Source organism: Pan paniscus, chromosome 2 (assembly GCF_029289425.2).
Source record: "Pan paniscus chromosome 2, NHGRI_mPanPan1-v2.0_pri, whole genome shotgun sequence".
NCBI classification, from domain to species: Eukaryota; Metazoa; Chordata; class Mammalia; order Primates; family Hominidae; genus Pan; species Pan paniscus.
In genome coordinates, this window is record NC_085926.1 from 49,865,436 (window position 1) to 49,893,309 (window position 27,874).

Below are 27,874 nucleotides of genomic sequence, written 5' to 3' on the forward strand. Positions count from 1 at the left end.
ACAGGGCCAGGTGTGGTGGCTCACGTCTGCAATCCCAATACTTTGGGAGGCCAAGACAGGAGGATTGCTTGAGCCCAGGAGTTTGAGACCAGCCTGGGCAACGAAGCGAGACCCCGTCTCTATAAAAATAATTTTTTTTTTTGAGATGGAGTCTCCCTTTGTTGCCCAGGCTAGAGTGTAATGGCACGATCTTGGCTCACTGCAACCTCTGCCTCCCAGGTTCAAGTGATTCTCCTGTCCCAGCCTCCCAGGTAGCTGGGATTACAGGCACCCGCCACCACGCCAGGCTAATTTTTGTATTTTTAGTAGAGACAGGTTTCACCGTGTTGGCCAGGCTGGTCTTGAACTCCTGACCTCAGGTGATCCCTCTGCCTCGGCCTCTCAAAGTGCTAGGATTAAAAATGATTTTTTAAAAAAAGTTAAAAAAGAGTGGAAACCGATAGCTCTGGACACCAAGGGGGAGCTGCTCATCCTCTCATGCGAACGTCCAAAGCCCAAGGGTCTGCCTGTGCATATGTGTGCCTACATTCATGTACACACATACTTGCTGCCCACTATTAATGTCATTAATCTTTGGCTTAAGCAAGCTAGTTTTCTGTTTACAACAGAGATGCTAGTAACAGCCTCTAGTGCCCGTGCAGCATTTGAGCTGGACTGTGCCTTGGAGGGTTGGAGAGGTATGGAGAGAGGTCCTGAGAGCCCCTGGCCTGTCTCACCACTGAGCCATCGTCCACCTCCTGCAGAGGTGGGGCATAATACTCCTTTCCAGAACTGTGGTCCTTTGTAAACAACTGGCCTGAGGTCTCCTGGGGGAAGGGAGCAGAACTGGCTGAAGCGTCTAGCCCATGAAAGAAGGCCCAAAGGAAGCAGCCAGGATAGAGAAGGCCCTTATTTTTATTTTCATTTTTAGAAGCAAGGTCTCACTCTGTTGCCCAGGCTGGAGTGCAGTGGCATTATCATTGCTCACTGCAGCCTTGAACTCCTGGGCTCAAGCAATCCTCACCACTCAGCCTTCTGAGTAGCTGGGATAGTGTGAGCCACCACACCTGGCTAATTTTTTTTTTTTTTTTTTTTAATAGAGAAGGGTTCTCATTTTGTTGCCTAGGCTGGTCTCAAACTCCTGGCTTCCTCCCACCTTGGCCTCCCAAAGTGCTGGGATTACAAGCATGGGCCACCATGTCTGGCTGCAAAGGTCCTTATAGCAAACACCCCTTATAGTAATAATAACAATAACTGATATTGATGGGGTCCTTCCTCTGTGCCAGCACAATGTGGAGCACTCACAACCCAGACTCACAGCAATTCAATGAGCTGGGCACTGTCATACCTCATTTTACAAATAAGGAAATCAAGGCAAGGAAAGAAAGGGAGAGAGGTCTGTCTCAGCTAGTGTGTAGTGGAGCCAGAATCTGAAGCCAGGCCACCAGGCTCTGGATTCATACTTCAGGATCCTGTGTTGCCACCACTGGGTGCCATGCTCAGGGCCAGGCAGTCACAGACCCTGCTGGAGGGGAGCTAAAATGACTCCATTGTGGGTTCTGCAGCAGCAAGCCCTACACCCAAGCTGGGTCCTGCATGGACCTGCTCCTCCTCCTGACAGCTTATCAGGTAGCTCAAGCCTGAGAGGAGGCCCTTCCAGGAACCTGGTGGTGCTGAGTATGGGCCAGACTGAATCCTTCGTATTCAGAATTCATAGCTGGCCAAAGCCTGCTCATCTCATCCAGCTGGGGAGAGGAGCAGCAGGGCAAATAAAGAGGCTTTCAGGCTGGGTCCCTTCTTCCCAGCCCCTAGGGATAGCGCCCCTCGGCCCCTCCCCCAACATGTTTTTAAATAGTGTCTCACCAGGAAGAAGGGCGTCCAATTCTATTTCTGAATCTGGGAAGTGAGGAGGGCCAACGTGTTTCCATGGCAACCTGGAGAGCCCCTCCCCCAGACTGAGCCCATTCCCCAGGCTGAGGGCTGTGGGGTGGGAGGGAGGTGGCAAGGAGGAGCTGGGAGGAGCTTAGTCTGTGGATGAGGCCAGATGGCGTCCCTGTGAGGGCAAGTCCTGCATGACCTTCTCCTCACACTTCACCTCACCCCTCTAGGCAGGCTTGCTAGGAAGGCCCCAACCTCTGCAGAGAGGGTCAAGGGTCAAATCACCGTGAGAAACCCTTCTCCCCTGTGGATCAGGCTGGAACCCTCCCACTTAGGAGGTCTTGAGGATAGTAGAGAGGTGGCAAGAAGGGCGTCAAGGGGAGAGGCACAGCGCCACACCCTATTAGGAGCTCTACAGCTGGCTCCCACACCTGCTTCAATACAGACCTATTTTCGGCTCCCTTGTGTTCTCAGGAGGCAGCTAGCTTTGTCAAGCCCCTGGCCTTGCACCCGTCCGGTCTGCCTGCCTTCTACTGCATTGGGAAGGGTCTGGACATCTCCAAAAAGCTAGGATCAGAAAGAGCCTTAAAGGACTCCCAGTGCAGCCCTTCACTTGATAATGGAGCAAAAAGGGAGGCATGTTTCCCCACGGGTTCGCACACCAGCCACTGTCCAGGGGTTCATACATCAGCCCTTCTACCCGAGAGGTGACAGATGGGTAGCATTTAGATCTGCAGAGGGAGGGCATTCCCCTCCCTCTTGAGCACAGCTCAAGCAAAGGCAGGCTTCTGAACAGACTCAAAAGTATCTTGATTCAACCCTCTCTTGGTGCCGATGGGAAGCTGAGGCCCCCCAAGGAGGAAGGAATGCACTCTTGGTCTCCTAGCTCTATGGCCCACACTCCTTACCTTCCTCTCCTTACCTTCCTCCCTGGAGCTATCCAAGTGACCTGTGAACCCTAGACCTAGACCTCCTGCTTCCCTGACATTTCTCCTGGCCAGGATACACCCATTCCACAGAGGCAGGACTATGATTAAAGGAGCTGGCACCTCCTGCTCCATGGCCCCCCTGTCTGACCCCAGAGGAAGACAGGAAGTACCAGAGAACCCCAGCCTTAGGGGAACCTTAGGCAGGGTGAGGGGAGATAATCCACTCCTATTCTGAAATGTGGAAGGCAGAACCCACTAGTACTAGCAGGATATGGCTTCTGAGCTCTAAGGCACAGGGAAATTTAAATAACAGATGTTTAAACAACCTTCCCTGCAAGCCGGCAGTGCAGTGACCCCTCTGCTGTGATGTGTTGCAGCTTAAAAATAGCCCACAATGAACTGCTCTGAGCCCCAATTGACTCGAGCTTACGTAACTCTGCGTGAAAGGTGGCCAGCCGCATCAGCCCAGAGGAAAGGCAACAGCACAGCCGCCCTGACTGCTGCCCACAGCTGTCTTAGGGGCTGGGAGAGCTCCTCACCCTCCCTGGGAACGGCCCCCACATCCAGAAGCCAGCAAAAGTGGAGGCAAAGGTGGTACTGCCAAAAGCACACATGGCTTCATGACTGCTGAGCAGAGCTGACCTCTAGTCACGCCTGCAGAGGGAATGTGAGCAGAGCTGCCCTCCTTCAGGGTTCCTATGGAACCCAGGTCCGGTGGACAGTGGGAGTGACTTTAAATTAAACAGATGACTGGGTCGAAGAGACCAGGGCAGGAGCCCATGTGAACAGGGTGACTGGAGCCACCCAAAAGATTCCTTTCCCTCTTTGAAGAGAAGGCTCCCTGGCTTTGAGGGACATGTCAGCAGGATTAATGCTTGGCTAAAGCTGCCACTTCCATGGAGCCCACGGGTGGAACTGACTCCTTTGGGGCCTCTGATTCTCCATGGTCCAGGGTGCAGTGTCCCACGAGGGACTTGTGGCATGAGGAAGGGATAATTAGTTTCAAGGGTGATTGAATCCCATGATCTTGACCGCCTGCTGCTTTAAGCCCCCTGCCTTCCCTAATGCATCTCCAGATCCCAAACGTTTGCCCAGTGCAAGACTGGCTACAAAAGTATGCAGGTGGTTGGTCAGGTGAGGTGGCTCACGCCTGTAATCCCAGCACTTCGGGAGGCTAAGCTGGGCGGAACACCTGAGGCCAAGTGTTCCAGACCAGCCTGGCCAACATGATGAAAGCCCATCTCTACTAAAAATAAAAAATAATTAGCCAGGGATGGTGGTACACGCCTGTAATCCCAGCTACTCAGGAGGCTGAGGCAGAATTGCTTGAACCCAGGAGGCGGAGGTTGCAGTGAGCCAAGTTCATGCCATGGCACTCCAGCCTGGGTGACAGAGTGAGACTCTGTCTAAAAAAAAAAAAGAGTATGCAGGTGGTTAAACCAAACTGAAAGAGAGTGGTGAGGTGAGATGGTGAAGATGCCTCTGGCATTGGGAGTCTCTGGTACTCACTGGTCCCGCTGCTTTGGCACATGCTGAGCCTTACCAAGGAATAAGCAACTTCCCTCAGCTCCTACCACCTGAGCTGAAAATAGGAACCACCACAGGCCTGGCCCCTGAGCTCCCATAGAGCAACAATGAGACTGGGTTTGGAATGGGGCTATATCTGGAGCCCACAGGTATGACCCTAATATAGTTTGGATATTTGTCCCCACCCCAATCTCATGCTGAATTGTAATCCCCAGTGCTGGTGGTGGGGCCTCATGGGAGGTGTTTGGGTGATGGAGGTGGATGCCTCATCTTGGTGCTATCTTCATAACAGTGAGTTATTTTGAGATCTGGTCATTTAAAAGTATGTGGCACCTTCCTGCTACTCTCTCTCTCTCTCTCTCTCTCTCTTCCTCCTCCTTCCACCACGTGAAGTGCCTGCTCCCGCTTTGCCTTCTGCCATGATTGTAAGCTTCCTGAGGCCTCCCCAGAAGCAGATGCTGGCACAATGCTTCCTGTACAGCCTGCAGAACTGTGAGCCAAGTAAACCTCTTACAAATTACCTAGTCTCAGGTACTTCTTTCTAGAGACCTAGCCTGATATAGACCCCCAGAGAGCCTTTGGGTCCCTCAGAATATTCCCTGAAAGGCTGGGGCTGAGGCCGAGACATAAGGGGAATCTTAGGCCAGATTCATGGTACCCCATCAAAGCAGGTCAGTCTGCCCCATGCACGCCCTCCAGGCTCCAGAGAACAATGACACCAATGGGCAGTCAGGAAGGTGTGAGTCATCTGCTGCCTCCTCAGCGCCAGCTCCCACCCTGGCCTGCTCAGCCTTTATTAGCATCTGCTTGCCCCTAGCCCTACTGGGCTGAGATGGAGGGAGATGGGACAGAGAGGTACCTACTCTTCATAGCTCTTGGTTGGAAGGCTGGTCTCCAAAAGCCCTAGGAGAAACCTCTGTCCACACCATTCCACCCTGGTGGCAGGCCCAGGCCTCCCATGGCCACTAGCAACCCTCCTCTTGCACTGGCCACCCACCATACCTGAGCTACTGCCCAGGCCTCCCCTAGAGGAGAGGCAGCCCAGCCTTCATCAGCCCTGGAAGCCACATGGTCCCCCAGCCCATCCAGGGACCTAGAACTGACCCTCCCTACCCTGTTCTCCCTGGTAGCCCAGTCACTGATTTGAAGCCCTAAAACAGTCCGAGCTCCTGACACCCTAGATGGGGTTGGGACTATCAGATGGCTCTGAGAATGAAGCTCAGAGCTTAGGGGCTGCAGAAATTGAGAGTGGGGGCAGCTGTGTCACAATCCAGGGCCCCAAGTGCCTAACTGGGGCCCCTCCCTGGAGAATTCTGGCCCTGGAGGCCCTTGGCCCAGAAGCAGGCCCAAAGCCCTACATTCTGGCTGCACCTGACACCCTCTTTCTCTCCTATCTCTCTTCTCTGGGAGCCTTTCCCATGCTAAGCTCCCTTCTTGTCCAGAGACTCCCTTTCTCTCTGAGCCCCTCATGTGAACAGATAAGCCAGTGGTCCATGAGCTGCAGAAGCTCAATGGGGAAGGAGCTCCTGGGCTTAAGAGATTTGGGTGATCCTTAGAACCCCAGCATGGGGTTAAAGGGGAGAACTACAAGTTGAAGGGATGAAGGCAGTCCTTTCCAACTGAGGTGGGGATGGGCCCCAGGATACGCCACTTACCTCCCTCGCAGCCTCCGGGGTAACACAAGTGTCTCCTGCACACACAGGGACAAAGGGTCAGTGGCCAAGCATGCGAGCCTACAACCTCCTCAGTGCCTGCTGAGGCACTGAGAGTCATCCAAGGTACAGCGGTAAACAGACAGATAGTCCGTCTCTGCCCCTCTTCAGCACACAGGTTCCTGATCTTTGGATCCCTGCACTCAAGCAAGAATCTCCTTTTAAGCCTTACCCACCTGTCCTCAGAGTCCTTAGAGTCCCCAGGACTGGACTTCTCTCTGGCCTGAGGTGGCAGAGCGAGCAGCAGCTGGATGGAGAAAGCTGGGCAGCTCTGGTCCCAAGGAGACTCTCTCTCTGATTAGCAGGGAGCTCTTGCTCCAAACCCAGGGTTCCATGTCTGACAGGGCACAGAGCTGTGGGCTCCGAGGGAAGGAAGCCTACCCTCTTAGGGTGAGCTGGGGTCTCCTAACTGAAGGGATGGAGGCTATGGGGGTCCTGAGCAAGGGGGAAGAAACACTGTGATCCAGGTCCTGGGCCAGGCACCCTGGCACCCCAGCTACCCCCTCAGCAGTCAGTGTAGGGAGGAAGAGGAGGAGGGGCAAGTCTCCCTCTCAGAGGAGCACGCCCCTTTAGGGGCTGTTGTGCAGTGGCCTTTACAAGTACAAATAGCCTGGGCAGTTGGCACTTTGAAGTTGGCTCCTTTTTTTTTTTGAGATGGAGTCTCACTCTGTCGCCCATGCTAGAGTGCAGTAACCCGATCTCGGCTCACTGCAACCTCCGCCTCCCAAGTTCAAGTGAGTCTCCCACCTCAGCCTCCTGAGTACCTGGGATTGCAGGCGTGCACCACCACACACAGCTTAATTTTTGTAATTTTAGTAGAGACAGGGTTTCACCATCTTGGTCAGGCTGGTCTCAAACTGCTGACCTCAAGTGATCCGCCTGCCTCAGCCTCCCAAAGTGCTGGGATTACAGGCATGAGCCACCGCACCTGGCCAGAAGTTGGCTCCTTGAAAGTGTGGAGTTGAGGCCTTGCTGCTGGCTTGTCTCTCTTAAGGCTACAAGCGCGATCAATGCTGGCAGTGTTGCTGGGACCCAAGCCTCTATGCCCCAGATGGCAGGCCCCATTCCATCCCGGATGGTGTGACGGTGGGCACTGCAGATCGAGCAGGGAGCCCTGGAGAAGTGCTAGGGCTGGGGAAAGGGGAGGAGGCAGCCTGAGCCATGGAAGAAACCATCCTGGTCACTGCATGCTTGGGTACTCAGCCTACTTCCTTGGTTCCATCTAACAGTCCCCAGAGCCCTAGGACCTGGATCTGGGCCTTGCTCACCCTCCCTGTTCTCAAGATCCTTCTTGCTGATCCAACTCCTTTCCAGCCTCAGGGTCTTTGCACGTGTGACTCTCTGCCAAAAACCCTCTTTCCTCAACACTGTTTCTGGTGGTTTTTCCCCGGTTGATAAGGCCTCAGCAAAATGTCACCTCCTGGGAGGCTTCCCTTGCCTCTCTATTCAGCTATTTATAGCAGCCTCCTGTCATTCTTTCACACTATTTGCCACAATTTGTGCTTTAATAGTCATTTGTTCCTTTATTGGTTCAAGGGTCAGTGTTGGTGTGGTCACTGCTGAGTCCACTGTGCCCAGAAGACAGGGTCCACAGCAGGCACTCCATAAATACATGTTGCAGGACTGCCCTCACTGGCTCACTCTGTGGAGTGAGGGACCTAATGGGCCCCATTTACCTATTGCCTCTGAAAGTTAAAGGGCAGGAACAAGGTGGAGGGCCACTGCCCTCTGGCCTGGCATGGCCCAGAGGCAGCTTGGGGTTAGCTCAAGGCAGCTAAGCAGGTCCAGCCCAAGAACTAAGTCAAGTGGGCCGAGGAGGCTCTGAGAGTGGCCGGGGCCGGCGTACATTCCCTGGCATGGGTGAGAACTGCGGCTGTTCTGGACGCACATTCATCTCATGCGAGGTGCTGGGGCCCAAGTTCATGTAGGTTGCTGGCAGCTGCACATAATGGTCCCCAAGCAGTGCAGACACTATCTGCTCCACCTCCCCCACTAGTACTCCGAAGGTGGGTCGCACTGCTGGGTCTGCCTCCCAGCATTGCTGCATCACTTGGTACCTGTTGGGGGAAAGGGATGTCAGGTTAAGGCAATTTCCACCCAAGGATTCTGGGCCACCCACTTGCTGTTAAACCTCTGGCAGGCCACACAGGGATGAGGATAGATGACAGGACCTAGTACCTAGCACTACCCAATCAGGGGCAGCTCTTCTCATCCCTATGATTACTGTTCCAGTCCTGCCTCCCCACCCTGGCAGAGGTCGAACTACCTCAGGTGTTAAGAGCTTGGGCTCCTGTGCCCTGTGGCCTGGGCTATGTGATCTTGGATAAGTTCCTTAACTTCTCTGTGCCTCTGGGTCCTCCTCTGATCACAGAGAAGTAGGCATATAGGCTGATGCCTGTGAAGTGCTAGGCACAAGGCCCAGCTCACGAGGTACAATGGTCATCATCACAGTTCTTCCAGGAAGGAAGCCTGGGTCCAGCAAAGCAGGAATTAAAAATCCTGAAGTGGCCGGGGGCAGTGGCTCATGCCTGTAATCCCAGCACTTTGGGAGGCTGAGGTGGGCAGGTCACGAGGTCAGGAGTTCGAGACCAGCCTGGCCAACATAGTGAAACCCCCATCTCTACTAAAAATACAAAAATTAACTGGGCGAAGCTGGGCGTGGTGGCTCACGCCTGTAATCCCAGCACTTTGGGAGGCCAAGGTGGGTGGATCACGAGGTCAGGAGATCGAGACCATCCTGGCTAACACAGTGAAACCCCGTCTCTACTAAAAACACAAAATATTAGCCGGGTGTCGTGGCAGGTGCCTGTAGTCCCAGCTACTCGGGAGGCTGAGGCAGGAGAATGGCGTGAACCCGGGAGGCGGAGCTTGCAGTGAGCCGAGATTGCACCACTGCACTCCAGCCTGGGCAACAGAGCGAGACTCCATCTCAAAAAAAAAAAAAAAAAAATTACTGGGCGTGGTGGCACACGCCTGTAGTCCCAGTTACTCAGGAGGCTGAGGCAGGAGAATCACTTGAACCTGGGAGGCAGAGGTTGCAGTGAGCCAACATTGCGCCACTGCACTCCAGCCTGGGCATCAGAGTGAGACTCTGTCTCAAAAAAAAAAAAAATTCTGAAGCAAGAGCATTTGGGGCAGCACCAGTGGCACCCTGGTCCTGAAGCAGAGGTTCCCCAGGTTTACCTGCTGGGTCCTAGTGCCTGCCCCATTATCTTGGGGATGTCATTCCTGCCTGAAATAATACTCTACCCTACACACAATATCTCATATAATTCTCAGACTCTCGGAGGGTGGTACTGTTGTCTCCACTTTACAGATGAGGAAATTGAGGCCCAGAGAGGAGAAGGGCTGGACTGCTGAAGTGGACCCTATGGTGTGCCACCCAGATCCCCCTTTACTTTCCCAGTGGCTAGGAGTGTTGCCTGCTGATGGTTCTTGACTGAGGCTCTCTCTAGGAATTGCCCTAGGCAGAAGAGAACTGCCTCTGCCAAGCTCACATCCACTCACCAGGGACAGCCTGTGACTAGTAACTGATTAATGCCTGGTACAAAGACCTGGCCTGTTGGTCTCAATTTCAGAAAACTGTGGTGGGTCATCCCAGTTCAAGCAGTCCCTGTGGGATGGGCTGCAGTTTCTGTGACATTTCTCCTGCCCAGTCCTTCTTCCCTTGCCCCCAACCTCTCAGTAAATCCCCGTACATAAATCTCCAGCTGAGTCTGTTTCCAGGAGCCCAATCTGGATACAGGTAGGCAGTGAATTAAAGAAGTGAATAGTAAGAGCAAACCCAAGGCAGGTAGGACTGTGAGGAAGGGCTACTCGCATCCTTCTTGGAGCACAGCCTGAGACAGGAGGCGTTAACTACTTTTACCTATGTCCTGGTTCTCTCTGTTCTAACCCAGCAGACCTAGCCACAGCTCAGGCACACCTGCTGCATATGAAGCTGAACCTCAGCACCGAACCCACCCTGTAGGCACTGAGGACAATGCAGCTGCCGCCATCCCTCCAGGAATGGGGAATCTGAAACCACATACAGTGAAAAAACCTGACCTGGAGATCCAGAGGGGGTTGCTGTGGGGGTTATGGAATCTTTCCTCGAGATTAAATGAGAGGAAAAGGTGGAAAGCAGACCCCGTGAGTGGGAGTCGGGTAGGAGGAGCACTGGAAAAATCAAACCACGGGCCTCAACCCCAACTCTGAGCTCAGAATGCTGTTACCATGGCAACTGTGAGGTCCTCCCAGGGTCCTACTCTGCATGAGGGTGGGACCAGTTCACAGATGAGGAAACTGAGGCCCAGCGAGAGTCCCTTTCCTAGTCAACCAGAAGTTCAGTCAGGAAGCCAGGCAGGAGCTCTGTCTCCTGTCTCTTCCATGTCTCTGGGGCCCAGTTCCCTCCCCACTACCACCTCCACATACTCACAGAGAATCAGGGCAATACTCAGGCTGGGGCAGGCGCCGACCCTGGGCCAGGAAGTGGGTAAGGTCAAAAGGGTCAATGTGGCGGTATGGTGGGGCACCCCGTGTCAGCAGTTCCCACAGCAGCACACCAAATGACCACTGTGGAAAGGGGGAGGTGAGGGGACTCAACTCACCCCAAATTTGGGGGCAGGTGGGTCCCCCAGGGCTTCTACCTCCCAGAGTCCTTCAGCTGGAAATGGAAGACCCTACCCTCCACTGAGAGCTCATTCCTCAATACATCACCCGTGTCTTTCCTCTGTCTCCTCCCACTACCTCATCCTACCCAGAGTTGGGGCTGGGCAGGCCCTGGATTATCTGTGAGGAGCCAGTGAGTTCCCAGCCTCCTCTAGCCCTGGCAGGTGTCAGATTCCATCTTACATCTGCCCAAGAGGTGGGCAGATGGGCTGTGGGGGTCATCTACCCTGGGGACTCCCTGGGCTCAGATCATTCAGAGCTGAATGGGTGAGGCCCAGTGTTCTTGGGTGCCAAAGCCATGTGGACTGTAGGGCAGGTGGGGCCTCACCACATCAGACTTGGTGGTAAATCTATAGGTCTGCAGGCTCTCCAGCGCCATCCACTTCACAGGTAGGCGAGCGTGGCGATGCTGTTGAACACTATAGTACTCCCTGTCCAGGATGTCGCGGGCCAAACCAAAGTCAGCCACCTTGACTGTGAATGACTCGTCCAGCCTTAGGGGTAGGGAGAGGATCACACTTAGGACTGGCCCTTACCAGGCCCTGAACCCACCTGTTCTAGGCCCTTACAGAATTTTTTTTTTTTTTGAGACGGAGTCTCGCTCTGTCACCCAGGCTGGAGTGCAGTGGCGCGATCTCCGCTCACTGCAAGCTCTGCCTCCTGGGTTCACGCCATTCTCCCGCCTCAGCCTCCTGAGTAGCTGGGACTACAGGGGCCTGCCACCACGCCTGGCTAATCTTTTTGTATTTTTAGTAGAGACGGGGTTTCACCGTGTGAGCCAGGATGGTCTCGATCTCCTGACCTCATGATCCGCCTTCCTCAGCCTCCCAAAGTGCTGGGATTACAGACGTGAGCCACCGCACCTGGCCAAATTTCAAAGCCACAGTGTCCAGTCCAAGTCTGCACTGGGCAGACAAAAAAAGTAAGGTGCAGAGAGGGAAGGACAAGGCTGGAGTGGGCCCTTCCCTGAGGCGGCCTTGAGCACCGCACACCCTCATGCCCTGTCCTTTTGCTTCACCCCAGCTACTCTGGACTCTCACATGCAGTTCCGCGCAGCCAGGTCCCTGTGCACAAACTTCTGCTCTGCCAGGTACTCCATGCCGCGGGCTACCTGCAGGCCAAAGCTGATGAGGTCCTTCACGGTGGGGTTCTGGGGGCACAGGTGGGTTGGTGGGCAAGGGCACAGCAGCTCCTTCTCCAGCTGCTGCCCAGCCCCCAACCCAGAGCCAGATGAACACTGACCCGCTGAGGTGAGCGGATGAACTGGAGCAGGTCACCGTGGCACATATAGGGCAGCAGCACATGGGGCAGGCCCTCAGGTGGCAACATGATACCAATGAGAGCCAGCACATTCAGGTGGTTCAGGCCACGCATGAGCAGCCCCTCTCGCAGGAAGGCCTCCACCTGCTGCATCTCTGTGATGCCTGCAGAGCAGCGCAAGTCAGGCACAGGGCAGGGCATCCCTTTATAAGGCTCAGATGGGGAAATGGGAAATGAAGGTCTCCTGCTCAGGGTCACTCAGTAAGGTGGGAACACAGAGAAAAAGAATCCTCCCAGCCTGAGGCCCCTCCCTCTGCCTTCCCATCTTCTGCCCCACTTACGACTTAGTGACTTGATGGCACATTGGATTCGATTCTGGGCCTGGTCTATGTATTCTCCGTGGTAGACAACTCCAAAGTGGCCTGGTGTGAGGTGGATAATGAGTCGATGAGAGGGGATCCAGGGCCCAAGGCTCACACCACACATTCTCATTGGCAACCAGACCTCAGAGCACTAAACTGGCCAATCTGACATTTTATTTATTTTTAATTTTTATTTTTATTTTTTGAGACCGAGTCTCACTCTTGCCCAGGCTGAAGTGCAGTGGCACAATCTCAACTCACTGCAACCTCTGCCTCCCAGGTTCAAGTGATTCTCCTGCCTCAGCCTCCTGAGTAACTGGGATTACAGGCAACTGCCACTACACACAGCTAATTTTTTTGTATTTTTAGTAGAGACTGGGTTTCACCATGTTGGCCAGGCTGGTCTCAAACTCCTGATCTTGTGATTCACCCACCTAGGCCTCCCAAAGTGCTGGGATTACAGGTGTGAGCCACCACACCCGGCCCACTCTGACATTTTAAAAAAGCAGCAGGGCTGGGTGCAGTGGCTCACACCTGTAATCCCAGCACTTTGAGAGGCCAAGGCGGGTGGATCACGAGGTCAGGAGTTTGAGACCAGCCTGGCTAATATGGTGAAACCCCATCTCTAGTCCCAGCTGCTTGGGAGCCTGAGGCAGGAGGATAGCTTGAACCCGGGAGGCAGAGGTTGCAGTGAGCCAAGATCGTGTCACTGCACTCCAGCCTGAGAGACAGGGCGAGACTCCATCCCCCTCAAAGAAAAGCAGCAGAAGCCAAGCGCAGTGCGCCTGTAATCCCAGTTACTCAGGAGGCTGAGGCAAGAGAATCGCATAAGCCCAGGAGTTCAAGGCCAGCCTGGGTAACATAGTGAGATGCTGTCTTTTTTTTAAATTTAAAAAAAAAAAAAAAAAGGCTCATGCCTTTAATCCTAACACTTGGGAGGCTGGGGCGGGAGGATCAGCTGAGGTCAGGGGTTCAAGACCAGTCTGGCCAACATGATGAAACCCCGTCTCTACTAAAACTACAAAAATTAGACAGGTGTGGTGGCAGTGGCAGGCCCCTGTAATCCCAGCTACTCAGGAGGCTGAGGCAGGAGAAATGCTTGAATCCAGGAGGCAGAGGTTGCAGTGAGCCGAGATTGCACTACTGCACTCCAGCCTGGGCAATAGAGTGAGACTCTGTCTCAAAAAAATAAAAATAAATAAATAAATAAATAAATAAAGCAGGGTCAGGTGCGATGGCTCACGCCTGTAATCCCAGCACTTCGGGAGGCTGAGGCGGGCGGATCACCTGAGGTCGGGAGTTTGAGACCAGCCTGGCCAACATGATGAAACTCCATTTCTACTAAAAATACAAAAATTAGACGGGCTTGGTGGTGCACGTCTGTAATCCCAGCTACTTAGGAGGCTGAGGCAGGAGAATCACTTGAATCCGGGAGGCAGAGGTTGCAGTGAGCCAAGATCATGCCACTGCACTCCAGCCTGGGTGACAGAGCGAGGTTCTGTCTCAAAAATAAATAAATAAATAAATAAATAAATAAATAGGCTGGGTACAGTGGCTCATGCCTGTAATCCCAGCACTTTGGGAGATCAAGGCAGGCAGATCACCTGAGGTTAGGAGTTCGAGACCAGCCTGGCCAACATGGTGAAACCTCGTCTCTACTAAAAATACCAAAAAAAAAAATTAGCTGGGTGTGGTGGTGTGCATCTGTAGTCCCAGCTACTCAGGGAGGCTGAGGCAGGAGAATCGCTTGAACCTAGGAGGCAGAGGTTGCAGTGACCAAGATTGCGCCACTGCACTCCAGCCTGAACAACAGAGGGAGACTATATCTCAAAAAATAAAATAAAATAAATAGGCCAGGTGCAGTGGCTCACACCTATAATCCCCGCACTTTGGGAGGCCAAGGCGGGCGGATCATGAGTTCAGGGGTTTGGGTTTGAGACCAGCCTGGCCAACATGGTGAAACCCCATCTCTACTAAAAATACAAAAATTAGCCAGGTGTGGTGGCGGGCGCCTGTAATCCCAGCTACTAGGGAGGGTGAGGCAGGAGAATTGCTTGAACCTGGGAGGGGGAGGTTGCAGTGAGCCAAGATTGCACCACTGCACTCCAGCCTGGATGATAGAGCAAGACTCCATCTTGAAAAAATAAAATAGGCCGGGCACGGTGGCTCACACCTGTAATCCCATCACTTTGGGAGGCCGAGGCGGGTGGATCATGAGGTCAGGAGATCGAGACCATCCTGGCTAACACGGTGAAACCCCATCTCTACTAAAAATACAAAAAATTAGCCGGGCACGGTGGCAGGCGCCTGTGGTCCCAGCTACTTGGGAGGCTGAGGCAGGAGAATGGCATGAACCTGGGAGGCGGAGCTTGCAGTGAGCCGAGATGGCGCCACTGCACTCCAGCCTGGGTGAAAGAGCGAGACACCCTCTCAAAATAAATAAATAAAATAAAATAAAATAGGCTGGGGGCAGTGGCTCATGCCTGTAATCCTAGCACTTTGGGAGGCTGAGGCGGGCGGATCACCTGAGGTCAGGAGTTTGAGACCGGCCTGGCCAACATGGTGAAATCCTATCTCTACCAAAAATACTAAAAATTAGCTGGGTGTTGTGGCAGGCGCCTGTAATCCTAGCTACTCAGGAAGCTGAGACAGGAGAATCACTTGAACCCGGGAGGAGGAGGTTGCAATGAGCCGAGATCGCGCCATTGCACTCCAGCCTGGGCAACAAGAGTGAAATTCTGTCTCAAATAATAATAATAATAATAAAATAGAATAAAAATAAAAATAAAATAAAATAAATATAATAAAACAGGCTGGGTTCGGTGGCTCATGCCTGTAATCCCAGCACTTTGGGAAGGTTAGGCAGGCAGATTGCTTGAGTCCAGGAGTTCGAGGCCAGCCTGGACAACATGATTCGAGGCCCATCTCTACAAAAAACAAACAAAAAATTAGCCAGGTGCTAATTTTTGTAATCCCAGCTACTCAGGAGGCTGAGGCAGGAGGATCACCTGAGGCTGGGGAGGTCGAGGCTGCAGTGAGCCATGATTGTGCCATTGCACTCCAGCCTGGGTAACAGAGTGAGACCCTGTCACAAAAACAAAAACAAAACCATAAATAAAACCAAAAACAAACAGCAGCCACTTGATGGCAGAGGCTACAATCTTCCTATGCCTGATTGATCCACACCAGAACCCACTGAAGACAGAACTTTTCTCATCCCCATTTTACAGATGAGCAAATGGAGGCTCAGAGAGGTTAAGTGGTATACCCAAGGTCACACAGGTTGGTGAGAAGGTTAGAGCAGAATCTGTTCCAACTGTCCCTTTAGCCTATGTCATTTTTTTTTTTTTGAGAAGGAGTCTCGCTCTGTCGCCCAGGCTGGAGTGCAGTGGTGCAATCTTGGCTCACTGCAAGCTCCGCCTCCCGAGTTCATGCCATTCTCCTGCCTCAGCCTCCCAAGTAGCTGGGACTACAGGCGCCTGCCACCATGGCTGGCTAATATTTTTTGTATTTTTAGTAGAGACGGGGTTTCACCCTGTTAGCCAGGACGGTCTCGATCTCCTGACCTCATGATCTGCCCGCCTCGGCCTCCCAAAGTGCTGGGATTACAGGCGTGAGCCACCACGCCTGGCCTAGCCTATGTCATCTTGAGACTCCATCTCTGCCCCAGCCCCACCTGGCCCCCACACCTTTGCCAATGACTCGGTCACTGTGGGTGACCACCCGCTCATGGGGAATCAGCACATCCTTGACCTCAGCCAAGAGCGCAGAGTCCAGGTCCCTTAGCTGGATGGACTCTTTCCGCAGCAGTGGCACACAGGATTCATCTTCACTATCGGAGAAGGATGCTCCATGGACACAAGTGGTGGAATCCAGACCATCAATGGCAGGGAGTGCTGTGGGGAGAGGGAATGAGGAGCTTGTAGGGACAGGGGGTGGCTTTAGCTTCTCGTGCCTCCACTATCTCACCAAGGCCACTTCTGTAGTCAGAGCCCGAGTACAGAATAGGCAGGGGTGTGGCTCCAGCAGTCTGGTCCAGGGATGCCAAGTCATTCAGGTTGGGAGGAAGAACTGTGGAAAGAGAATCCTTGGTGGCTTGGCTTTCCAAGCTCCTAGGGGCCGACCCCTCTGGGGAGGACTTAGATCCCTAAGTCCTGGGCAGAGAGAGGATGTAGGGACTTGAAGATGCCATTAGTTGGGGGTAGGGGCTGATTAAAGGTAGGAGCAGAGAGCTCACCTAGCTGCTTCCTCCGCCACCAGTAGCTGAAGACCAGTGCAGTCGCCAGTGCAGCCACAAGCAGCAGCAAAGGCAGCAGGATACCAAGGAGCGTGCTCTGTGGGACCCCGTCTGGCCCTGGCCGCACCACTCTACCCAGGATATGACATTCACCATCTACGCAGACCTGGGGGCAGGTGGCAACTCAGGCCCAGCCTGTAGGCCCTCTGCCCGTGTTTCCCAGGGAGGTCCAGCTGGGCTGCCTACCTGCAATGGGGCACCATCCTGGCCAAGCTGCAGGGATGGGGGCAGGGGGCAGACAACCATGTCCCCCCGGAACTCGTGCTGGCAGCTCTCACCACCCACGGTCACGTTGATACCCACACAGTCAGCCACAGCGCCCAGCCCAATATACTGCAGAGAGGGTCATGAGGACCAGCCTGTAGGCTGGCCCCTACTTTCAGATCCCCAACTGTCCCTGCCCCTATCCCTTACACTTACCTCAAACTTAATGGCATGCTCCTCAGGCTTCAGTGGAACTAGGTTGGCACTGGGTGGATGGGGTGGGGGTAGGAAGCGAAAGCCAGGCAGTGTAAAGCCAGCAGCTCCATCCCCCCGGGCACTCAGATTCCCTGCCACCCATCCCTGGGGGTCTCGGACCACATATTCAGGAAGGCGGCACAGCTGCTGCTCTGGAAGCTGCCTCTCACACTGCTGGGACCAATATGAGAGTGATTAGCCAGGAACCCCACCTGTGATTGCTCCTCGCCTCAGCCCAGCACGAGGTTGGGCTGCAGCTCAGGGAACTCATCCAGCCTTCCTCCCTCCTGGCCAGCACTCACTCACCCTGCTTTCCACTGCCCTAAGCCCGTCATGGAATGACAGCACTAAGTGCCATGCTGAAGTTAGATGCTGGCCACAGATGGTGATGTGGGAGTTGCTGTGGAAGAGGGTAGGGTGGTAGGCTTTGGGTGTTCTCCAAAGCTGGCTCTCTCATTCCCCAGAGGCCAGAGTGGGCAAAGAGGCAGTGCTTACATGTAGCCACAGTTGGGGCTGATGCTTAGCACAACAGGGTCTTCTCTGTACTGGAAGGTCCAGGAACCAGGTACCTGGGCACCCCCCACCTGCAGGCTAAGGGGGACACTGGCCACCGTGGCCCCAGGGGGTGTGGCACATAAAAGCTGCCCCTCACTGACCCTACAGGAACAAGAGATTGGGCTCAAGGTTACCCTCTTTGTGATGGCCAGGCCCACTTCTTCCAGGGGCCTGTTGACCTCTCCCAGTTCGTCTGTTATCTCTCCCACCTGCCCCACTCCATGGTCTGTCTGAAAATAAGGTGGTCCCAGGAAGACATCCCAACAGGGTAAGGAGGGAACAGGTTCCCCACAGCCTTGGCTGGAGCCATTGGACTCTGTGATGGGCTCTCTTGCCTCTGGGCTGAAGAGGGCAGTAGTCTTTTCTTCCTGGACCTGCTCTCCACACCACACTGACCATGTAACAAGCACTCTTCCCTCCATCCTGACAGAATCCGGGTCCCCACCTGGATAGAACCCTGCGGCCTCCCATGCCTGCCTGGTGGTACTTACCGTTCTAGCAGACACTCAGTCCCATTGACCAGCACAGCCCGGCTGGTGCCTACAGACAGACTCTGGCCTTCAAGAGTGAGACAGGTGCCTCCTGCCCGTGGGCCAAAGAGGGGTTGCACTGCTATCAGCACTGGCTCCTAAGAGGACATAGAGGTGGCTTAGGCAGGTCCTCCACTCCAAGCCCCTCCCTTCCCGTACCATGCACTGGCCAAGGGCACAGACAGGGCAAGGTAGCCTCACCATGAAAGAGAAGCCTCTCAGCACGGAGGTGCCGTCTACCCGGAAGTGCTTGCCCGGTGGCATGTTAGTCACGGTGAGGCTGACGTTGGTAGGCCCCACTGCCTGGGTGCCCAAGGGCTCCAGTTCACACTCAAACTCCTCTACAAAGTCTTTCCGGGGCACTGGTCTGGGGCACCAGGGGAACCCCTGAGGTCAGCCAGGAATTACACAGGCCTAGATGCATGCCTGCCACAAGCCACAGGGCTCCACCCTGTGCCTCCCTCCATGAGCCAGAGAATGGCATTTCTCCACCCATGCCTCCCTCCATGGAAGGAAGGTTCTGGTGGGGCAGAGATTAACCTTGGCTGGTCCATGAGTGAACAGACAGGAAGGGCACATGAAAGCTCAAAAAGGGACAGAGACATCTCCCCTGACACAAAGCAGTCAGAACCACTGCAGCTTCCCCCATCCCCCCTTGCCTCTGATAAGCAGAGAACAGGGTCTCATGGGGAAGGGGCTGCTTGGTTGTCCCCTTCAGGGAAAGGGAGGGGAGGGACCAGATTGTACCTGAGTTTTGAGCTGTCCTTGGGCAGTGGCCGGCAGGGACTTTGGCCCACAGTGACCTGATGGGTTCCCTCAGGCACCAGACCAGAAGGGTGAAGGTAGAAGTTGGAGCCACACAGGGTCAGCCTTGTACTGCCCCTTAGAGGTCCACTGTGGGGGTGGAACTGAAATGGGGGAAACAGCCTGAGTCCTCATGTGGGGTTGGGCTCTCTCAGCCCCACCTGCTTCCCCAAAGTCTCCTGCCATACCCCTTGCCTTCCCCACGCTCCAGCCATTTGGAGTCACTTGCATTCAAGCACTTTCCTGCCTCCAAGTCTTTGCATGTGGCATCCCCTCTGACAAGAATGCCCTCCTTGTAGATATGAAGGACACCCCCCAGACCTGAGAAAAATTGTGATCAAGACTTGCTGACTACCACCCCAGGCCCAGCCTGTCCCACTCTTACCTGTGCCCTGCCAGGGAAGCCATACCTCAGTAAGCTTAGGTGGGCAGTGGTCCTGTTGCCAGGAGCCAGGACACTCCTTCTGCTGGCTGCACATGTTCCCACACCAGCCACAGCCCATGAAATGCCATGCCCTTAGGCAACGCCCACAGGTCAGGAAGTGGCGGCAGCCAGGGCCTCGGATTGGTACCTGGAAAACCTGTGGGTGAAAGACAGGTGACTCAGGGGTGCCTGGAGGGAGAGATTGGGCCCTATAGACCCTCCCGGTACACAGTAGGCTAGGGTGGTAGGGCCTGTATGTCAATGCCTCCCTGGATTGGATGGAGAGTCTGTGATCCCACAACCCTGGCCCCAGGCCCTGCCCCTGCCCACCTCACCTGGTCCCCAGAGGCGAAGAGTAGGTGGTCCCCAAGACGACTGACATCCCGCTGCACGGGCTGCCCACTGTCACCCAGTGAGAAGTTGGACACATACAGCAAGTAGTTTAGTGACCTGACCAGCTCCACCTAGGACAGGTCAGACGTGAGCAAAATGGGGATGGAGACAAGGACCCAGGGCTAGGGGACTGTGGGGATGAGGACCCACCTGCAGGATACGCCCATCCATTGTGCCCATGTGCGCCACTGTGACATTGTCAAGGCGTGTCACATACAATGCAGTGACCTGTACTGGTCCCAACAGCCCATTGAATAGGTCCACACGTGAGAAGCTGCTACTGACCAGCAGAGGGAAGTGGCGGCAGCTGGTGTTGGGGCTGAGGGCTTCCAGGCCAGGCTGGGAAAGGTCAGGGAAGGGAAGGAGTCAGGGTTCAGCCTTGTGCCCCGACCCTCTGGGGCCTTTGTCAGTGGCCACAGCAGCCCAACACTCTCACCCCTCACCTGGCCTGACTGGAGAAGGCCCTGGGCCTGCCGGTTACCATCCCACATTGCCCCCACAGGGCTCTCAGTGTAGCAAGGGCAGGGAGAAGGCCCAGGCTGGAAGGTCCACTCCTCATTCTCCCTGCCCCACCCTGCCATGCCCATCCTGATGGTGAGTTACCCCCATTCCATCCTCACAACCACCCCGTACATCTTTTTTTTTTTTTTTTGAGACGGAGTCTCACACTGTTGCTGGGGCTGGAGGGCAATGGTGTGATCTCAGCTCACTGCAACCTCCACCTCCTGGGTTCAAGAGATTCTCCTGCCTCAGCCTCCCGAGTAGCTGGGATTACAGGTGCTCGCCACCACCCCTGGCTAATTTTTTGTATTTTTAGTAGAGATGGGGGTTTCACGATGTTGGCCAGGCTGGTCTTGAACTCCTGACCTTGTGATTAGTCCGCCTTGGTCTCCCAGAGTGCTGGGATTACAGGCATGAGCCACGGTGCCTGGCCCACCCCGTACATCTCACAGATGAGGAAACAGGCTCAAGAGGTTTGGTCTCTGGTCCAAGGCATCATAGACCCTCAAGAGGAGAGCCCAGTTGGAAGTCTCAGCTCCGCAAGAGTCTTCTCCTGCCCCCTGCTGGCTCTTCTCTGACTCTCTGTGTGCACTTCAGCAAACCCTGTCTCCTCTGGGCTTCGGTTTCCCCACTTGCATAAGGGGCTGAATGCTGGAGTTAATTGGCCAGCACAAGGTTGGGGACATGGTCCTTCTCCCTAGACTCCAAAGGTCTGCCTGTACTCCTGGCTGCTTCCTATACCCCCCTTCAGGGTACAAAAGGGATAAACCAAACCCCTACAGCCTGGGTGCCAGAACTAAGTTCTGGAAGCTAGGGGGTACTAACCTCTCCCCTGCTTTTAGCAAGGGGGTGTTTTTGGGGGCTGCAATCACGCTCCAGGGCAGGACTGTGGAAGCTCTGGGAAACCAGTACACCAGGGTATGAACTCTTGGTGTTGGAGCTGAGTGCGAGGTGCAGACGGGGCTCAGTAGCCAGCCCTAGGTGCTTAGGACTCTCCCTCACCAGCCCGGAGGGCACTCCTCGAAGCAGGAGCCTCTGAAGGCTCCATCAGACCACAGAGACTTAACCCAGTCCTGAGACCTCAGCACTGATTAGTAGCCCTGGAGGCAAAAGTAGATGTGGAGCTGAGCCTCGAAACCCCATACACCTTGTGCCTACAGCTTGGGGTGGGTGGGGACTGGGATTTTGTCCTCACTTGAGGCAGGAAATCGGCTTGGCTTGGCCCGAGCTGGAAGGCTGCCAGGTGTTTCTAGCATGACTCAGGGACAGGTGGGGCTCTGAAGGGGAATAGAGCCCTACCTTAGTCAGGCCCACACCCTAGCCTGCTTGTCCCTAGCCCCAGGACCTTAGCTCTAGGTTCCCAGGCTTAGGTAGGGGCCCCCGGCTCCTGAAAACACATAAGTGTCCAATGTCCCATGGAGGACAGGCACCAGCTCTGAGTCCCTCAGGCCTCCTGAGGCCAACCACTATGTGGGTGCTGCCCTAGTGGCTGCATGCCCAGAGTTGCTGGGCAAACACTGCACGGGGTGATTCACACACCTCCTGGGGGCCTGGCCAGCCTGTGAGCAGGGACCAAGATTAGTCTTCCTGGAGCCTGGCACTGCCCAGCCGTGCTGGGTGTCTTCTGACCCACTGACCACTAGGCAAGCTGGGGAGAGGTTCTGACTCCCCATTGGGAAGGAGAAGGGGCCAGGCAGGCCTGCCCAGGCCCAGACAAGGAGTCCCCAACCCTAGGGCCTCTCAACCCAGATGTACTCAGCAGAGGGAGGGAGGCTAAAGACCCCAACCTCACATTGGGTGTAAGTTCTCCTCCCATCTCCGAGGCATCAATAGGAGCGGAAAGGAGTCTTTCGAGAATGTCACAGCAGGCCCAGGGCCACAGGATGATAGCTAGAGAATCTAAGAACAGTAGCTGTGGGTCCCATTCCTTGGTCCAATCTTACTGCTGTTGCCTACATGATGGCTGGAGAGAACCTAGATAGAGTCTGTTGGAAGGAGCCCCCAGTTCAGCACAGGCTTTGAGACTTCCTGCCTGGGGTAGGGCTCCAAATACAGTTAAAAAAAAAAAGTCTGGGATGGACCAATTCCAACCAGCCCTTCCTAGGCCTTTACTTATCCCCAGATGTTTATAGTTGCTTGCACAAGACTAGAGTGAGGCTCCCAGAACCTTCTAGAACCAAGCTGCCATTCCATGAGTTCTGGGTACTCCCCCAATCACCCCCAATCATGGCAAAAACGTTAGTGGAGCCCAGGACATGCAGGCTCCCTAACAAGCTCCCAACTTCCAAGGCCCAGGAGGCTCCCTGGAACGTGGTGGCTGGCAGAAGGATGGGGGTGGGTGGGGGGAGGGGGTGTGGAGGAAGGGGAGATTCTCTGACAACTCCCGTCCCACCCCCTTTGGAAAGCAGAGCAAAACAAGGGAAAGTGAAACTGTTGGCAAGCAGCTGTGAGTCTGTGAATCTGTGAGCATCTCCCTGTGTATTTGTGCGTGGTGGTGGTGGTGGCGGGGGTGGGGGAGGGGAGGGGGGAGTGCTATTTTTCTGCGTGTGTCCCTGAGGATATGGGTGGTGGACAAGTAGGAGGGAATGCCCATCATTCTACCCAGCATTCAGGAGCTATGCTAACACAGACATGGTTATGTAACCCTATCCTCACATAGCCAGGGAAACTACCTAAAAAACCAGAGGCCATGATGGGCAGGTAGGGGAAAGAGCAAAATGAGGCAGCCACAAGGGCCAGCCTGGGAGCTAAGCCTCCAGTGTAGCCTTTGTCTGGCTGGTTTCTCACACCACCCCAGCACTTAGGAACTGGGTGAGAGAGAATGCTTCTTTCCGCCTGCCCCCCCCCCCCCCGCGCCCCCAGATCCCCTCAGTGATGGAAGGGAAGCAGCCTGTGTTCAGCCATGTGCATGCAGCTCACAAGTAAGGGCCCCTTCTTTCAGCTTACCGGGTTGGGGCAAAAACTGGGCGACTGGAAGAAGTCGAGGCCTCGCCGGAGGCCTGGATGGACTGGGGATTCACAACAGCGCTCCACACCCTCATCAATTAGTGTGTCCAGCAGGTCAATGGGGAAGGCACAGACGACAGAGTTGGGGCCCACGCCAGGACCACCATCCTTGCCAGTCACAAAGACCCCAAATAGTACTTCCTGGCCCTCGGCGATGCTCAGCTCAGTGGCAAGTTGGGCACCCACTGGAGCGGAGTGGGCCACCCGCAGCACAGGGTAGGGCTGTCCGCCTTCTGGGGCCCCCCGGCGCCTGCGTTTTGGAGCAAATCTGCAGTCGAGGACCAGCTCCCGATAGTCACCCAACTCTGGCTCAGTGGCGCTAAGCCGTGCCAGGCGTGTGTGCAGGGCACTAGGATCATCTGTCACGCTGGCCGGCTGTACAGTCAGGAAGTATACGAAGGCTCCCGTGTGGAAGCTGTGCACGTATTCAATACTGTAGGAGACAAGATGCTTGGGCAGCACTGACAACGCCACAAAGCCCGGTGCGAATCCGGAGGCGTCGGCCTTGAGACGCCTGATAGACACTGAGCGTGGGCTGAAGCTGGCAGCCACGGCTGCGTCCAGTGAGGATGCCACGTAGAAATAGGAGGCCTGGCCTTGCTCAACCACAGTTACACGGGTGCCCAATGGGCTGGCCACACAGTCGGGGCAGTCATCGGGCCGGTTATGGTGGGCTGAGAAGAGGCAGGCTGGCGCTGCCAGATGCACGGCTGTCCCTTGGGGCTCTAGGTCATGCAGGAAGCAGCGGCCCTGCAGGCTGGAGCCACAACTGACCAGCGCAGGCAGCGCGGGATCCAGCACCAGCACCTTTGTGTCTGTGTCACCGGGAGGGCCGTGGGGTCCTGGGCCACAGGCTGCACACGTCTGGCAGCCAGGGTCTCCAGCAGGGCCCGTGGCCAGGCTCTGGACAGACTTCAAGTCAGGCCCAAGCACATGCAGGCGATTGCGTATGGCTACAAACACAGCACTCTCATTTCTGTCGCCCTCGTAGGTCACCATGGCCTGTACCAGGCCTCCGGCGGAGAAGCTGGGCACCACGTACTTCACGTCAAAGTCGCGAGAGGCCGTGTAGGGGGTGCGCGGGCACTGCCAGTCCTCGCCCGCCGCGGGCTTGGCAGGCAACAGCAGCAGCAACAGGAAGGACTGAGGCAGCGGCGGGAGGAGCTCCATCGAGGCGAGCTGGGACCCTAGGGGATCCCTACCGGCCTGGGCCTGGACCTGGGCGTGGGCCTGGCTGGGGGCCCGACTCGAGGTCTGGACTGGGCCAACTTTAAGCAGCGGTCCCGACAGCCCCAAGATAGCGGACCCCCGCCCCAGGTTCCTGTGAAACCCAAATCCCTTCCCGGCCCTCGGGTCTGAGCACCTGACGCCTGCGGACGCACGACAGCAACGCCCCAGCCGCCTCACCTGCCGCCCCAGGTTCCTGTGAAACCCAAATCCCTTCCCGGCCCTCGGGTCTGAGCACCTGACGCCTGCGGACGCACAACAGCAACGCCCCAGCCGCCTCACCTGCCGCCCCAGCCGCCGCTGTACACTGGCGCTTAGCGCTCAGCCGACCCGAGGGCGCCGGGCTGGGCGGGCGGAGTCGGGCCGTGGGGGCGGGGCCGCGAGGAAGGCGTGGCCTAGCCCAGGCCCTCCGCCCATCCGACTCTTCCGGCCCTTGGAAGCCTGGCTACTGTACCTTCACCTGGCGTCTTGGCGCCTTTTTCTCAGCGGCCTGTGGGTGGATGTGCATGGTGTGGCCTGGAGAGAGGTGAGCCAGTCTGAGCCGTCCCATCCCATCCCCCCACTACCGACTGGTTCGCAGCGAGAAGGGGGGCAGGACACTGGGCTCTTTGCTTGCGGTGGAACTAGTTTGCACTTAGTAGCAACACCCTCAGTGGCTGGTGCCCAGAGGTGGCCTGGGGGCCCACCATGTGGAGAACAGAGACCAGGATTGTGTGGAAGACCAGAGGGGAGATGTGGGGCACTTAACAAGAGATGTTATGGGGCGCCACCCTTTGTGGGAAAGGACTGTCCTTTTTTTTTTTTTTTTGAGAAGGAGTCTTGCTCTGTGGCCCAGGCTGGATTGCAGTGGCGCGATCTCGGCTCACTGCAAACTCCGCCTCCCAGGTTCAAGCGATTCTCCAGCCTCAACCTCCTCCTGTCTCAACCTCCTGAATAGCTGGGATTACAGGCGCGCACCACCACACCCGGCTAATTTTGTATTTTTAGTAGAGACAGGATTCACAGTGTTGGCCAGGCTGGTCTCAAACTCCTGACCTCAGGTGATCTGCCCGCCTCAGCCTCCCAAACTGTTGGGATTACAGGCGTGAGCCACCGCGCCCGGCCGGGACCATTCTTCCATGTGCTTCTCCTGAGCTATCAGCGACAAGATGGTGTCAGAGGAAGGTGTGTTATGCCCTGCTCTCCCAGGGCCATAAGGGTCTTAGGATGGGATTTGGCCTTGCTGACTGGACCTCAGAGTCAGAGAGGCACATAAGTGGAGGCCCATACCTCCTCTGCAGCCTAAGTATATGGAAGCTGTATAATGGGGTCCACAGTATGGGCCTTGGGGACTCCCCCTTCCTTCCTGGCTCTACCCAGTGCCCCCCTGATATGGAGGAATCATGGGCTTTGGCTCTCAGGACACTTCCAACATGCTCTGTAGGCCTTGCTGGATCTTATTCTCTTCAATGAGAATGTAGTTCTGGGCTGGGCACCGTGGCTCATGCCTGTAATCCTAGCACTCCTTTGAGGGGCCAAGGCAGGAGGATTGCTTGAGGTTAGGAGTTCAAGACCAGCCTGGGCAACATAACAAAACTCAACAAAACAAAAAAACTGCTAAAAATGTTTTTAAAATAAAATATGTGACCGGGCGTGGTGGCTCACGCCTGTAATCCCAGCACTTTGGGAGGCCGAGCCGGGTGGATCGCTTGAGGTCAGGAGTTCAAGACCAACATGGTGAACAGACAGATCTGGCCAACATGGTGAAACTATCTCCACTAAAAACAAAAATTAGCCGGGCGTGGTGGTGGGTGCCTGTAATCCCAGCTACTAGGGAGGCTGAGGCAGGAGAATAGCTTGAATTTAGGGGGTGGAGGTTGCAGTGAGCTGAGATTGTGCCACTGCACTCCAGCCTGGGTGACAGAGCGAGACTCCATCTCCAAAAAAAGAAAAAGAAAATGTAGTTCCGACTAGGTGATTTCCCAGAGTTCTCTCTTCTGTTTATGAGGAGTAGGGGTGGGGGAGCCTAGTCCCACACTTGGATCTCAGCAGCTGCCCCTTGGTAACTGGTCCCCCAACACTAGACTGAGGCCCCTGGGGGACAACCTTAGCCTGACAGCCCCCTCAGTTAGATAGGCCTGGACCCTAGAAGAAAGGGAAGGTCCACAGGGTGGGTCTGGGCTGTGAACTATGGGCCCCAAGGCTGTAGATAAGGAGGCTGGGGGAGAGAGGAGCTCTCAGCCCAACAGGATTTAGCCTGGCTTGGGGAGCTATATCTCCTCACTCCCCTTTCAGTTCATACTTCTGTGCCTGCATCCCCTTCCTAACCTGACCTTTGTAAGTGCTGTTCCTCCTTCCAGGAGCACTCTTTCCCTTTTCTCCTTTTGCCACCTAAATGGCACCTCCTCCAGGAAGCCTTTTTGATCCAGACTTTGCCAGTCCCCTCTCCTGGGTCTCACAGACCCAGTGCTACACTCACCCCAGCACAGTTTACTCTGGATACTTCACTTCCTCCATCCCCAGTGCAGGACTCCCCCTCCTTCCAGCCTGGAGCTCCATGAGCACCTGAAGACTGAAAGAGGAAATGGAACTGGGGGCAGCCACACCCAGTGCAGGGTTGATACTGTGCCCTGAGGTGACATAAAAGACACTCCTTTTCCAAAGCAGAATTGGCCAGGAAATGAATAAACACCCAGAGAAAACCGTGGCGTGGTTCCTGCATTCCACAGTCAACACATCTAAAGATAGGCAAGGCAAAACTAAAATGAAACATTCTCAGCCTGGCGCACAGACAGGGGTTCTGGTGACCCAAATCCCACCTCCAGACTTTCAGAGGGATCTCTGGTGGTTGGGAGAAGACTTCACAAGCCCTCTTAGATCACCCCACCCACCCCTTTTTGGGGGTGGGGTTGCGGCAACCATCCGTTAGTTCTCCGCTGCCACCGTGTGGCCACGCTAATGGCTGTCCCCAGGCTGAGGTCCCCTGTAAGGCAGCCTTGGTTCTCAACAGCAGGGGTACACAGGAGCACCCCTTCCCCCTCTCGCCATCTGCCGCCTCTATAGGAGGGGGCAGTCAAGGTGTGTGGGGGAGGTCAGCTAATGGGACTCTTAAGTGCCAAGTACAAGGGCACCCCCAAGCTAACATAGCTGGCTAAGAACCTGCTCGACTGCCCTAGCACCTGACATCTTGAAGGAATACTAGCCACTTTTCCCTCCTTGAGCTCTCAGTCCCCTCTGAACACTGTTCTAGAGAACTAGGTCTAACCTCTTTCTCTAATCCCAAGATCACCTTAGCAGTAGCAAGGGAGTCTCTCTAACTGTAATATCACCACATCACACTGCAGGTTACCTGGAGTTTGAGAACCCCAGCCCTTGTGTGGACCACTCCAGCTTCACTGCAAA

At 55.2% G+C, this 27,874-nt stretch overlaps 1 protein-coding gene across 8 annotated transcripts; it reads right to left on the reverse strand.

The window, feature by feature from the left end:
- Window positions 1–7,521: 7,521 nt before the first annotated feature.
- MST1R (macrophage stimulating 1 receptor) lies at window positions 7,522–26,932 on the reverse strand. Of its 8 annotated transcripts, none has more exons than XM_003818841.5 (20): window positions 23,207–26,932; window positions 19,910–20,098; window positions 19,702–19,830; window positions 19,353–19,523; window positions 18,886–19,046; window positions 18,340–18,505; window positions 18,100–18,236; window positions 17,549–17,710; window positions 17,360–17,453; window positions 17,015–17,224; window positions 16,781–16,927; window positions 16,535–16,700; window positions 16,267–16,368; window positions 15,987–16,193; window positions 12,277–12,357; window positions 11,918–12,099; window positions 11,716–11,825; window positions 11,004–11,169; window positions 10,443–10,579; window positions 7,522–8,082 (listed from the first exon to the last, which is right to left on the reverse strand). In XM_003818841.5, the coding sequence occupies exons 1-20, from the start codon at window positions 24,434–24,436 to the stop codon at window positions 7,827–7,829; spliced, it is 4,203 nt and encodes a 1,400-aa protein (XP_003818889.3). In that variant the 5' UTR covers window positions 24,437–26,932; the 3' UTR covers window positions 7,522–7,826. The 8 variants fall into 8 exon arrangements, with proteins under 8 accessions (XP_003818889.3, XP_003818890.3, XP_063458439.1 ...); XM_063602369.1 differs by having other exon boundaries at window positions 7,525–8,082; window positions 17,015–17,227; XM_003818842.5 differs by lacking the exon at window positions 16,781–16,927.
- Window positions 26,933–27,874: the final 942 nt, after the last annotated feature.

Excerpts from the sequence above, each read along its gene's own strand:
- MST1R (XM_063602369.1), bottom strand. The coding sequence starts at position 24,436 with ATGGAGCTCCTCCCGCCGCTGCCTCAGTCCTTCCTGTTGCTGCTGCTG. Across the intron at positions 19,524-19,701 it reads TCTTCGCCTCTGGGGACCAG|GTTTTCCAGGTACCAATCCG; the intron begins GTGAGGTGGGCA and ends TTTCACCCACAG. Across the intron at positions 17,711-18,099 it reads ACTGAGTGTCTGCTAGAACG|GGTCAGTGAGGGGCAGCTTT; the intron begins GTAAGTACCACC and ends TTGTTCCTGTAG.